This window comes from Diadema antillarum, unplaced genomic scaffold (assembly GCF_040938485.1).
Source record: "Diadema antillarum isolate AM-2024a unplaced genomic scaffold, OU_Dant_1.0 seq00000589_RagTag, whole genome shotgun sequence".
In the NCBI taxonomy this organism is placed as follows: Eukaryota; Metazoa; Echinodermata; class Echinoidea; order Diadematoida; family Diadematidae; genus Diadema; species Diadema antillarum.
In genome coordinates this window covers 561816-575196 of record NW_027271521.1, presented here as the reverse complement: position 1 = coordinate 575196, position 13381 = coordinate 561816, and the positions used below count along the sequence as shown (strand labels likewise).

The window sequence follows — 13381 nt, the reverse complement described above, 5'->3', positions numbered from 1 at the left end:
TAGCCAGGTATAATATCAAGGTCCTGCCCCTCCCCCATTGTCATGCCATTTGAAGAAAAATTTTGCAGCCAGTCACTGCATGTATAGTAAGACACAGAACTTGAAATAGCCAGAATGGTCAATTGATCTCTGTTGATTGGTCTAAAAGCCTGTTTATGGATATTATGGGTCTTGATTCTTTAGAAGGTATGAAAGAGAATTGGTATCTTTCGGTTCTTGTAGATGAAAAAGAAAGAGATGTACAAATGTACATGTGTGGAGCTCTGTCTAAACAGGTCCATGATCAAACAAATAAGACATTGCAGGGATGTACATTGTACACACGTCCACGTGTGGTACGTGTGTGTGCGTCCACGTGTGGTATACAAATAGTTTTCTATTTGTCATTTTCTTATATTTTTAGACTTCCTTTTCAGGCTAGTAAAATTCATGTTTGCACATGTGTCCTGCAACAATTTGAAAATCTGCCTGCCTTACTGAGCAAGCGGTAAAAAAAAGAAGTTATGTAGTGCTCACCCTGATATTGTACTTTATTCTTTGTGCATATCAGGAGAGCTGTTATTCCAATGTTTACCAGAGAACTATTATTAAATGTGCCATGATATTTCATATGACCTTGCGTAGTACCTCCCTGATATATTGAAACATATATTGTATACATACAATGTGTGGATTGTTATGTGGCTGTAGCGTAGGAACAAAGGGGCCTTAAATGTCATGGTCACTATGACCCTGGCTATGATAACTAGAGAAAAGTTTAGTTTGTACAGTACTGACATTTGGTTCTAAATACTCTGTAGACATCAGGCTTAACTTTTGGCTCATGTTGTGGTGCTTATGATGAAAAGGTTAAAGGGATGATATAATTTTAGGGTTGAAATAGAGCTTCAGGTTTCCAGATGTTTAAACCTTTTATGAAATATGAAAGAGCATACAATTCTAGGAGGAATTCAAAGTTTATTTGATGAAAATTGGTTTTTGAAATGGCTGAGATATCCCAAACAACGCAATCCTAATAAAAGGTAGGACCTGCGTTTTATTAGGATCACTTTGTTTTACTTTGTTTTGGGATGTCTCAGCCATTTCAAAACCGATTTTCATCAAATATGAATTCCTCTCAGAATTGTATGCTCTTCAATATGTCATAGGTCCATTATCTCACAGAAAGTTGAAATTGGTATCTCCGTCTTTACCAAAACTATACCATCCCTTTAATTTGAATTTGTTTGTGTGCTATGTACAGTGTGTGCTTCTAGGAAACAGTGTCAACAATAATCATTTAAGAGTGTTATGACTTGCTGAAGTTCCATCCTGATGATTTAGTGACAACTTTTTTTAATCACCTAATTCAAGTCCTTCATCTATTGTGATGCATGTTATGCATCAGTTATTGCTAACCTTGGCAGTCCTCTAGATAGCAAACCTTTGAGTAATTATGAAATAGCCTTTATTTCAGAAATTATGTGTGGGATATGAATGCATATATGAAAGAGGTTTGTCCTTTGGTGTTCCAGATTTTCTCATTGCCGGGGAAGGCATCATCGCCGTGGTAACCAGCCATCGGACGAGATGGAGAACTGTTTGGACTACCTGCTCTCCTTGTGCTGCTGCTGTGGATGCTACAGCGCCTACCGTCACTATGACGACGACCTCTATGAGCCCCTCCTCCTGGATACGGAGAGGGAGGCTGTCAAGGACCTGTTGAATTACCTGAACAGAGGTTAGTGACATCACGTTTCTATGGGAGGAGGACCTTATTTGTGATGACCTTGAAAGCATGGTTGCTCTTCATTGGTCATGATGCTGCGTACACTGTATATTGATTATGATTAAAGGAGACCTCTGGATGATTTTTAGACTTTTACATTTGAACAACTCTAAATTAGTTGAACTAAGTACAGAGTTTCAGAATTACAGTGATTGATAAATGAGATTAGGAATAAGAATGTTTTTAAAATTCATAACAAATTGCAATGAACAAGGATGATGACATGGCAGCCTCACCATAAGAATGCACGAGTTGGGTCTCAAGGAAGCAGAACAAAGGAAGAAGGCATGCGTAGATTATACACAAGTGAACTTGTTAAGCAAGCAGTATTATAACGGAGTTACACTGCTACATTTCTGAAATATGCGAGGCTCCTATGTCATCAGCACTGTTCAGTGTAATTTGTTCAAGATTTTTCAGAGTATTGGTTTCTCTACTCTAGGACCACAATAAATTCCACAAATCTATACATGGGGTTGTTGATTTATGTACTACAGGATGTGAAATTATGAAAAGCGTCTGGAATGCCCCTTTAAGATGGGGGGGGGGGGGGATGGGAAAGTGTGTAAGGAGTGAGGTAAAGGAGAATATTAATGTGGAATTGGAGGATGAAGAAGAAGATGAGGAGGAAGTGGAGGAGGAGAAAGAGGAGGGGGAGGAGGAGGAGGAAGAGGAAGAGGAGGAGGAAGAAGAGGAGGAGGAGGAGGAAGTGGAGAAGGAGGAGAAAGAGGAGGGGAGGAGGAAAAGGAAGAGGAAGAGGAGGAGGAGGAAGAGGAGGAGGAGGAAGAGGAGGAGAAGGAGGACCAGATGTGAGATGGTACCTTGGTTGCACAACACTATGGCGTGAACCCACAACCTCAGAAATCTTGGTCAAGAATCCAACCACCACTCCCGACTTCAGGAATGACCAGTCACAAGTGATTTCTGAATTCCTGTTACTGTTGAAATGTATTTAAAGGGCTAGTGCAATATTAACACACAGTTCTTCAAGCATGTATACATTTGTATGTGGGTAATTGTGTGAGGCATAATCTCTTCCATTTCTCATGGCATGCCTCACATTTCCAAAGCCTGACCTTTTTTCTATCCATTTTTTTTTCTTTTAACATTACGGCCCATCTGTTCTGTGACTTGTAGAGAATTAGGTTAGTTCCTTGACCTCACATATTATTTTAGCTACACCTGTAATCTCCTCCCCAGACTTTATGGACGACCAATTACGAGTCATTTCTCATTCCTGTTGCTGTTTGATCGTATTTAAAGTCTGGTGCACTAATTATACATGATTAAGAGTTCAAAGAGTTCAATCGTGCAAAGCATTTAATCTCAGCCATTTCACAGTGGCATGCCTCATGCTTCCAAAGCCTGGTTTATTTTGTTGGGGTTTATTTCACGCTGTGACCGATTAATCTGTCGACCCGCAGAATGCGAGGAAAAGCCGACGATATCGGAAGAGAGGCTGGAGGCGCTGTGCACGCTGACGTACTCGGAGAATGCCGACCTGCAACGGTCTGCTGCCCTCTGTCTTGCGGAGATCAGTGAGAGATGTGAGTCTTACATAACCATGTACACTAGTATTTTAATGTGTGTGTGTATGTGTTTGTGTGTGTTTTTTTCACCTGTATTCTGGATCATGTGGACCAATAAGATTTAGATGCATAATTTAGAAAAGAGGATTAACTGTCCATGTATGCCAGGCACTGGCACTTGGAATCAATACAGTGTACTGTATAAACTGTTATTCAGCAGCTTTTTTTTTACAGTAGAAGCTGTTATTCAGCCGCTTTTTCTTTTGTTGTTGCTACAATGGATATTTCAGTACAGCTGACAAGTTATTGTATGTTTGTTAATCATATTCAATTCAATTCAATTCAAATCATATTCTGTAGACATGGTGTATAGCAGTGTTGTTATAGTATATTACCAAGACAACTTGTTGCCTTTCTTTTGTCATTTCTATTCGTCAGTGATGCAGCCGATCACGACAAAGGTTATGGAGCCGATCCTGGTCCTCATGGAGTCACATGACGTGGAGACGCAGAAGGCTGCATCTCTCGCTCTCAGTAACTTTGCCCTGTGTGGCCATGGTGAGAGACAGAAAGATACTATAAAACGAGGAATATTCGCGTGCATTTTAATTTCGTGAATTTCGCGAGAGCAAAATATACGCGTGCAATTGAATTTCGTGAATTTCGTGAGAGCCAAGATTCGCGAAATTAAAATGCACGTGAAAGCTCTCGTCTACACTTAGCCCAACCAGACGCCTTGCGGAGCTGTTGCGCTTTTACAGTGACAGGGCTGTGTATAGTTAGTACTCCTTGACTGTTAGAGGCAACTCGCAAAAATTTCATGCCGTGAAAAAGGCCGTCGGCTCCAATTCGCGAAAATTTCATGCCAGGAATATATTGTGTTTTACAGTAGATAGATTGCCTCATTTTTCATAGATTCTGAAAAGAGAAACATATATATCAATAGGTAAATATGGTGATAGAAATAAAACAGAGACACATATAAATCATGCAAATGAATATAGCATGATTTGAGAAACATATATGCAAGCATATACATTGTATATTTAAAAAATTGTTTGAGTGTGTTTGTGTGTGATCTGATCATGAAAATACATATATTATATCTAATACAATGCATTTCATGCAAGATACAACAGACTATCCATGTGTTCATTTGTTGTACAGAGCAAACAAGGATTCATACATTTAATAGCGATCAAATCTTATAACCTCGAGGTTTTCACTCGATGCCATTTGAAATGATCTACTGACTTCTGTATGATACTGTAAAATCAGAAAATTTTTGTGTGCATTCTAATTTCGTGAATTTTGCGAGAGCCAACTAAGATTCATGAAATACAAATGCACACAAAAGTTCTTGTGTACACTATATGCCTTGAATGCCAGTGGCAATTCACAAAAATTTCATTCTGCAAAAATTTCTTGCTTTACAGTTATTGTTCCAGTAATTTGAGTTCATTTCTTTTACCGATGCAAGGCAATAATTTCATTGGGTATTACTGTGCACTCCAGTTACAACGAACACGGTTATGACGGAATTCCGGTTACAACAAAGTAAAAATTCAGACCGCAATATAATCCGCTCTATATTCTTTCATCGTTTATTTTTCCAGTCATAACAGAATATGGATATAACGAAAGAAAACTGCTGGTCGCGAGGACTTTGATATAACGGGAGTCCATTGTACTTTCAAATGTTTGTCTTTGCATTCTAAATTGTTTTCTCCACTGTCTGCCACCCTCTCCTTTCGTGCCCTGTGCAAACTGACCAGAGTCCAACAAGAGTTTGATTGTGAAGTGCGGCGCCCTCCCCGTTCTCATCAAACTCCTTTCCTCCAAGAATGTGGAGATTCAGTGCAATGCTTGCGGCTGTATCACGACGCTGGCTACCTCAAGTAAGTATGGATTTCTGTACAGTTTGAAAAAAAAAAAAATTGATGAAAAAAAAAACCTGAAGCATCTCCCATATATATCTTGTTCAGTTGTGATAAAAATTGATGAAAAAAAAACCTAAAGCATCTCCCATATATATCTTGTTCAGTTGTGATAAAAATGTTGTGACTTTTCATTGTCAAAGCTGTGCCCCCGTTTGTGTGAGTCCTGATTAAAGGGAGGTGACTAGTTTGTGTGAGTCCTGGTTAAAGGGAGGTGACTAGTTTGTGTGAGTCCTGATTAAAGGGAGGTGACTAGTTTCAGTTTTCACCTTTCTTCTTCCTCGTCTTCTCCTCTCTTTCTCTCTCTATTTTTTTTTTTTAAGATACAAACAGTATGCAGGCACAAGGTCCAGAAGTATCTCTTGGAAAATTGCCATATTCAGCTAAACCAGAAAAAAAAAGATGTTTTTAAAAAGAGCATAATACAGCAGTCTGCTCTCTTTGAAAGTGGGAGGAACTTCTTCCTGGTTTTTCTCTCTTGTTCCTCAGATTGAAACCCCTCCCCCCCCCCCCCAAAAGTACACCTGCTGTCAGTAAACCATTGAGGACGGGCTGATTTTACTACAACACGCATTTCCCACAGACACTTGCCCGAGTATACTCGGGACTCGTCCTCAATGGGTTAATGTTGTAAACTAGGAAGAGGAACCAAAGATCAGTTTGTAAGCCTCTTAGGTTGAGCTGCTGGTAGTGATAATCTGTTCTCTATCATTTTCTCTCTCTCTCTATCTTTTTTTTTTTTCTACCTCCTCCATTTCTTGTCCTCCCCAGATACCAACAAAATGGCAATTGTCTCTTGCAATGGTGTCCCTCCGCTCATCTCCCTGACGTCGTCCCCGGACATTCGGGTGCAACGCAACGCGGCTGGCGCCCTCCTCAATCTCACTCACATAGGTCAGTATGTATACTGATTTTATCCCCCAAATTATTGTCAAACATGTCTCTTGCGGCCACCCAAGGGAGACAGAAAAAGTGGCCATTATAGACGGGTGGCCGCTATAGACAGGTCTTTAACATGCCTTTTATCTTGGGGGGAAATTGTTTTGGTGGCAGAATTGTTTTGTTCTTTTTCTGTTTTGGTGGTCTGTTTTGCTGACCCGCTCATACCTGTCCTGACACTGTCATTTTTTTTCCTAACAATTGGGTGAGCCCATTTTTTGAAAAAAACTGGCTATGTTAAACCCTCTTATAACGGCAAAATCCAGCATACAGTTTAATGAAATAATTGACATAGGGTATTGTTACCAGCATGGAACAGCACACGTTGTATGAACACGAGAGGGAGTCCTTGTGTCAGGATTGCATGAGCACACTCTTAAGGTGGAGCAAGAAATGCTGAAATGTATCATTGATATGACTTATACAGGGTCAAATAATGCAGAATAGCTTATGGAAAAGGGCTCTGTGGGCTCAATTAAAGTAGATCAAATATATAATGTAGATATAAAGTTTGGCAATATACCACGTTGAAGTAGCTACGTCCGTTGAACGCTTCGTCTTCTCACACTCAATAAATAATGAAGGAGCTACACTGGTCCTATACACGGCTAGGACCCCTTCTCGCACTCTATAATGTAGATAACTATATTCATTTTTTTTTTTTTCATACTCTAATATCAGAACCCTGTTTTATGGATTTGCAGATTCCAACAGGACAGTGTTAGTCAATCACGGTGCAGTGTCGACCTTCATGACCCTGCTCCAGTCCCGCGACACCGACATCCAATACTACTGTGCGGCAGCGCTGAGCAACCTGGCAGTGGACGCCAAGCACCGCGTCGCCGTGGTGAGGGAGGGGAACCACCAGGTCATCCGGTTACTCATCAATCTTCTCAGCTCACCTGCTGACAAGGTAACTGACTCTTCTGTCTTCACTGCCACCTGTATGAGGATGGGGGGGGGGGGGGGATTGGAATGAGGAGGGTGGGGGATGGGAAGGGAGGTGGGGGATTGGAGGAGAGGATGGGGGATGGGTGGGGGTTGATGGGGAATAGGAGAGGAGGGTGCAGATGGGTGGAGAATGGGAAGCCTGAGGGTAGGGATTGGAAGGGGGTAGTAAATTTGAGGGAGGGGGTGGTGGGGAGAGGAGCGGGAATGGGAAGGGGGAGGGCTTGGAATCGGAGGAGGAGGCCCGAGGTGCGGGGGATAGGAAGGGAGAAAGGTTGGAGATTGAGAAAGGGGAGAGTAAGGAATGGGAAGCAGGAGGGTAGGAATTGGAAGGGGAGGGGGATGATGGGGAGAGGAGTGGGGGATGGGAAGGGGGAGGATGGGGAATGGGAATGGGAGAGTTGAGGATTGGAAGAGGGATGGTTATAAGAGAGGAAGGTGGGGGATGGGGGGGGGGGGGGCGGTTGAAGGAGAGGATGGGGTGGGAGTGGGGAGGGTAGGTGATGGGAAGGGGAGGATGGGGAATTGGAAGGGGAAGATTGGGGATGCTGAAGGGAAAGTGGGGTATGAAAATAGAGAGGGTGGGGGATGTGAATAGGGCAAGTTTAGAATGGGGAGGGTGGGGATAGAAAGGGAGAGGGTTGGGAATGGGAAGAGGGACAGTTGGGGCTGGGAAGGGGGAGTGTGGGATGGGGAGGGGAGGGTGGTGGGTTGGAAGGAGAGAGTTTTACGAAACAAAAAATGAGAACAAGACATGTCTATGATATCTTAGGAAACAAAATGATCAGAATGCTTCGGTATTTATCTTTGTTTGCCCACAGGATTGCACAGCAGTAAAATGTGTCCTCAAAATAAAGCAATGAAGCCATCAGAAATGTTTCAGTGATCTACTATTGTATTCAGCAGTGGAATAATTGTAGATTAAATGACTTCATGAGTGTTAATAATTTTTTTTTTAATGTAACTTCTCGATTATACTGCAGTATACAAAGAAAGCTCAAGCAGCATGGTGTTTAGTGTCACAATATGTCAGCATTATAACAGACCTTGTGTACTCCATGGTTTTGCGACAACATTTTTTTTGTGCCTGTGTTGAGCAGCATGTAAATTTTAAATTTGTGATGGATATCAGGCAAGCAAGCACCCTCCTCATGTATTTACGTAGGAATGTGCTGGTCCTGCCATTATAGTATAAAAAGCACACCTATTAAGATGAGAAAGCTTTGGAATTTTAACCCGTTGAGGACGGGCTGATTTTGCTACAACACGCATTTCCCATAGACCCCCGCCCGAGTGTACTCGGGGCTTGTCCTCAATGGGTTAATTAAAAGGCCCAATAGTGTGGGGAAACATGGATGGTCAGATTGAATCCATCTGCATTCGATGCCCACTGGGTTACATTCGACAACCTTGAATAGCGTCTGTTGGCCATGTGTCAGCAAATATGTGCATCAAAGCTTATGCTCATCCGTAACGCTCGACTACAGTCAAGATTCTTCAACTGCGTATGTGCTTGCATGGAGATCAGTGAAAAAAAGGTGTGTGCAATTGTACATGGATTCTCGAATATATCCGTGTCGGGCCAGCCTTTCCATTCCATTGTATGCCCGCATTACTGGGTCTTTAACCCCTTGAGGACGAGTCCCGAGTATACTCGGGCAGGTGTCTATGGGAAATGTGTTTTGTAGCAAAAGTAGTTCCCCAAGGGTTAAAGGCATACATGTTTTCACTTAATAGTGATTTTGTCACTACCATATATGCAGATTAAGGGATGGGTGGGGGGGGGGGGTTGAAGATGTCATAAACTCTGATCTCTTCTATTGGTTCTTGTACAAAGCATGATGAAAATTATGTTTTTTGTCGATAACTTTAATTATAGCAACTACAAAAGTCATCATTACCCAGGTTATTGCAACACACCAAAGATGTGGTGAAAAGGAGATAGATTTTCTTTTTGTATTCAAATCATAACTAGGGAGATTTGAGAGAGATTTACATGTAATGGTAAAAGTTGCGAGGCCGTGGCATTATCAATTTTTTACATTATATGCTTGCTGCCTGACTGTACTATCTAGTAATTGCTTCATGAAAATGTGTAAAACTCCAGAATTCCATATTTTTTGGGGGGCAGAATTTGATGAAACCTACACAAGCCTGTTTATTTAATTTTGTTTATTTCAACTTAAGCATGGGATTGAATTGCGCTTTAAGTATAGACAGTACCTCAATTGTGGTAGTTAAGTGGGAAGTTTTAAAGGCACCTGGAATGTGCATAATCAAAGTTTCCCACGTGTACCCAGCTTGAATGGTATGTCTAGGTAGGAATAGAGATCAAACAAATAACTAAATTTATTGCTGTTCCTTTGGGTGTGACGGCTTGTTGTTAAAGGGTCACGGTTGTGCAGTAGAGGCAGAAATGCCATATTTGTTTCACCCAAAATTGTCTGCGGTTGTGATACAGTCTAACGGTTTTTGGGGTGTTTGTTTGAATTCATGCTTTATTAATTCAACTTGCCATAACAGAGTTTTTTTTTGTTTTTTTTTCATAAGGGGCATCTTTAACCCTTTTACTTTTTGTTGTTTTGTATTGAAATAGATTGGAGTTTGTATCACTGATAGCGAGTACAATCCCAATGAACCGTGCATTTTTGTAGGGCGAGGTGATATTGGATGTCTCGATTTAATGGACTGTGCATGCTGAACCCAGATGTCGTTAACCCGTTGAGGACGGGCTAATTTTCTACAACACTCATTTCCCGTAGATACCTGCATGAGTGTACTCGGGACTCGTCTTCAACGGGTTAAGCATGCACTTTAAAATTTGTTGTACCTAGGCCGAATGCACGAGTATCGAAGAGGAAAAAAAAAAGGGGGGGGGGGGAATGGGGAGGAGTCGTGTCTGAAACAGATGTGCAGCAATGTGGCTGTTAAAAAGTCGCCTCAGAGGCAAGTTACACAGGGCCAAGTTGTGCCAGACATTGCAGGTGACACTGTGAGATTCATGAATTTAGCTGTGTGATTAAGTGAAATCAGATACTCGTGTATATGCTTACATACATACATGTGTACGTACAGCTGTATATATTCTCTCGCTGAATGCACTGGCATGCCCAAGCCTGTGTGTGTTTGTGTGTGTGTGTGTGTGTGTGTGTGTGTGCGCGTGTGTGCAGGCGTGTGCACATGCATGAGTATGTGTGTACAAAATATATTTGAAAAGCCTGTAACATTTCTATTGCCTTCGTACAGTAAATGCAGGGTGCATGCTACCAGATCCGAACTATAGTCTTTAAGTGTCGCGGTATTGTTCTCATGGCCTGGGTTTGTTCTGGTCTAGTTAACAACTACCGTCCACGTGCCATGTGCTCGAATGAGTGATATGTGCTCCCATGCTTGGCGCGACCATCGTGTCGCTTGACATGTCACTGAGGTTTCAAAAACTTAACTAATTTGCTACCAGCTTCTCTATGAGTTGTCAACATTTGGAAACCCTTAAAAAACAAAACCAACAAAATACAACTTTACTTTAAAATTTGTTTTTATTTCAGTCATTAGAGACCACTGGTCTTCATAGAGTTGTATTTTTTCATTTTGCATCATCCTTTCGCATGATCATGAAAGAAAAGCAAAGATATTTGAAGTCATTTTTTTTTTTTCTGATTGTTTCCCCCCAAAAGTCATTACCAGATTTTTATTCAATTCTTCCAGACATGAAAAGTCCTTCTGGTCAAAACACAGTGTTGGTTCCGTTACTCAATCAAGTGTTAAAAAAGAACAACAAAATAAGACAAAACACAAGCATGAAAAACGAGTTAATTCTTCTTAAGGTTCTTTGTTTTCTAGAAACTCTTTGTAGGTTTTGTTCCCTTTTGCTAGTCTTCCCTGCTTCAATCACTTTAAAAATTATGAGGAAAAGCAAAGAGGGTTTACAGGTGCAGTTTAGGTGATGTACACATCCCAGCCACTTTGATTGTAGAAAATTAAAAGTCTTTTGAAGATGCTTTTGCATCTAATAAAAATCATTGCATTTTCATTTTAGATTTTCCTTCTGTGAGGTGCAGTGTGTTCTGTTCGGAATAACCCAGTAATACTTGATTTGATTTGATAGGATTTATTACTGCATCATTTAGAGATTTCTCGATAAAATGACAAAAAGCCTACAAGCAAGCTATGTTATGGAGTCGCCTTTAAACACAGTTGTTGGCCCCAACAAGAATGCTACCTTTAACATTTTTCCCCCTAACACCTCCGTAATTAGTCAGCAAAGGGTTCTGAACTATTTCTACAAGACTTTGATAAAAAACAAACTTGGTTTAGAATGGAATGGCTGCCAACTAGGGGATTTTTTTTTTCCTCCCTTTTTTTTTTGTCACGTTGCCAACCGTTGTCACCAGCGATCGTCACCTTAGGAGGCTAGGTGTCGCCAGCTGACAGCTGGTCAGCCGTTAACCCTTCTCCTACCAGCCTCTGTCATCCCTAAGACCTAAATATTTGACAATGCACCATGTTCTGGTAGACAAAGGGTTAATAAAGTGGTGGGCACAAAATTTGGCAACCGCATCTTGATCTCAGCATCCGGGCCCCCGTTCTTGACGGTACTGTGGTTCAGATTGCAGACATTGCTGTTTGTCTATGCTTCAAATATTTAATCCATCAATTCCGGGGGGAATTTTTTTTTTAAACTCCTGAAGTGATCATCATCGTAATCCTCAAATTGGCACCTCTGAATTTTCACTGCATATATCTTACACTGGAGATGGAGTGGGTTACATTCAGCAAGTCTGCCCAACCCAATTTTTTAATGTGATCAATATAGATTTAGGAAACTTTCATCTTTTTAAAATGTGGTACCAATTTAGAATTTAGCTGGAAGCCTAGCAAGAGGTTTTCTTTTTTTTTTTTAAATTCTGCACCCAAAAGCAGTGACTACGTATGGCTTATGTGAAAGAGATTATTAACTTTTTGTCGTATTCTACCTCGTGAAATACTAATAATGAATAGCAAAAATCATAAGGAAATAATAGCTCTAAAGAACAGAAATTTGGTTTCTCAAATTCATGCAATATGTGAATAAGGGATGCAATTTGATAATTATATTATACAGCAAACATGTGAAACATTGAACAAATATACCATTTTAATATCTAAAAATATCACAATACATAGCCACAATTTCTACCATGACTAGTGAGTGTCATAGATGACTTCATGCTCACAACTGTCAAAAGAATAATCCTGCCTATTCTTCATATTTCACCCAAATTTTCAGTCAGCTGCACAGCTCAGCATGCCTTGCCATACAAATATTTTATAGGAGTGTAGCTCTTTTGACTTGTGGCGTTTACTCAGGCTAACTGTCTTTTATTACCGACGGATGCATTAAAATTGTATTTAGTGTTGTGTTTTTATTTGTGCCACTTGGGGCTTGATACGTGTGTTGCGGACTGGTGGCTTATGTACACAGTATTGTGTGTAGAATGCTATTGTTAGCAGGGTGTGTGTTTATCAGTGTATACATGGGGGGTGTTATAATATCACAGATTCTCAGCTAGCTGAATATGAGTCTTTAAACATTGAATTGCATATTTTTGCATGAAGTATGTAATATTTTATCTACATAAATCTGCAAGATTAAAATTAATTCTACCTTCTTGAGTGCAAAAAATTACTCATGTTAAAATTTGTACCTTTTATAGTACTTGATATAGAATGATTTTTGTTCTAAAATTGTGAAAGGATTTTTGTGGTGTGTATGACAGTTTCATCATAGAGTTCAGTATGACATCATGTTGCATGCTGTTTTCATTTCAGCTTACTATAGTATAGATACTGTGGAAGTGATTAAAGATGAAATGGCTTCATCATATTGCATGGAAAAATCTAAATATTCTCTCTCTTCAAGAACCAGTGTTCTAGGGTTGCAGTAGACTGTCACGTCAATGTCCGCAGAGTACAGAGATCAGATGAATTACTAGTAACGTCATCTTCCGCCTGTGTGTGTACACAGGACCTATGTCTTTTGATTTAACATGGCCACTACAGAAGCTCTGAACTTTAATGAGAAAGTTACTTCATTATTGGTTGCTTATATTCACCTCTGATGGCAGAGTCAATGAGAGTCAATGAGGACAAAATTCCTCACCTGGGGTACAACTGCTGCCACCAGTCAACTCTATTAAAACCGGGAATATAGAAAGTTAGAGACAGTGGCCGTACCCACTGGGCTGCAACGGCTCCACTACAGGACTGTTTTCAGCCGTTCC

At 40.6% G+C, this 13381-nt stretch overlaps 1 protein-coding gene across 1 annotated transcript in view; it reads left to right on the top strand.

Moving 5' to 3' along the window:
• The first annotated feature begins 1536 nt into the window (after window positions 1-1536).
• Window positions 1537-13381, top strand: part of LOC139735645 (uncharacterized) — a 31982-nt gene continuing 20137 nt past the window's right edge. The window contains exons 1-6 of the mRNA XM_071646395.1: window positions 1537-1720; window positions 3193-3315; window positions 3736-3855; window positions 5073-5195; window positions 6006-6128; window positions 6878-7086. Of these exons, the coding sequence (XP_071502496.1) occupies window positions 1570-1720; window positions 3193-3315; window positions 3736-3855; window positions 5073-5195; window positions 6006-6128; window positions 6878-7086 (849 nt within the window). The 5' untranslated portion in view covers window positions 1537-1569. The remainder of the gene's footprint in view (window positions 1721-3192; window positions 3316-3735; window positions 3856-5072; window positions 5196-6005; window positions 6129-6877; window positions 7087-13381) is intronic.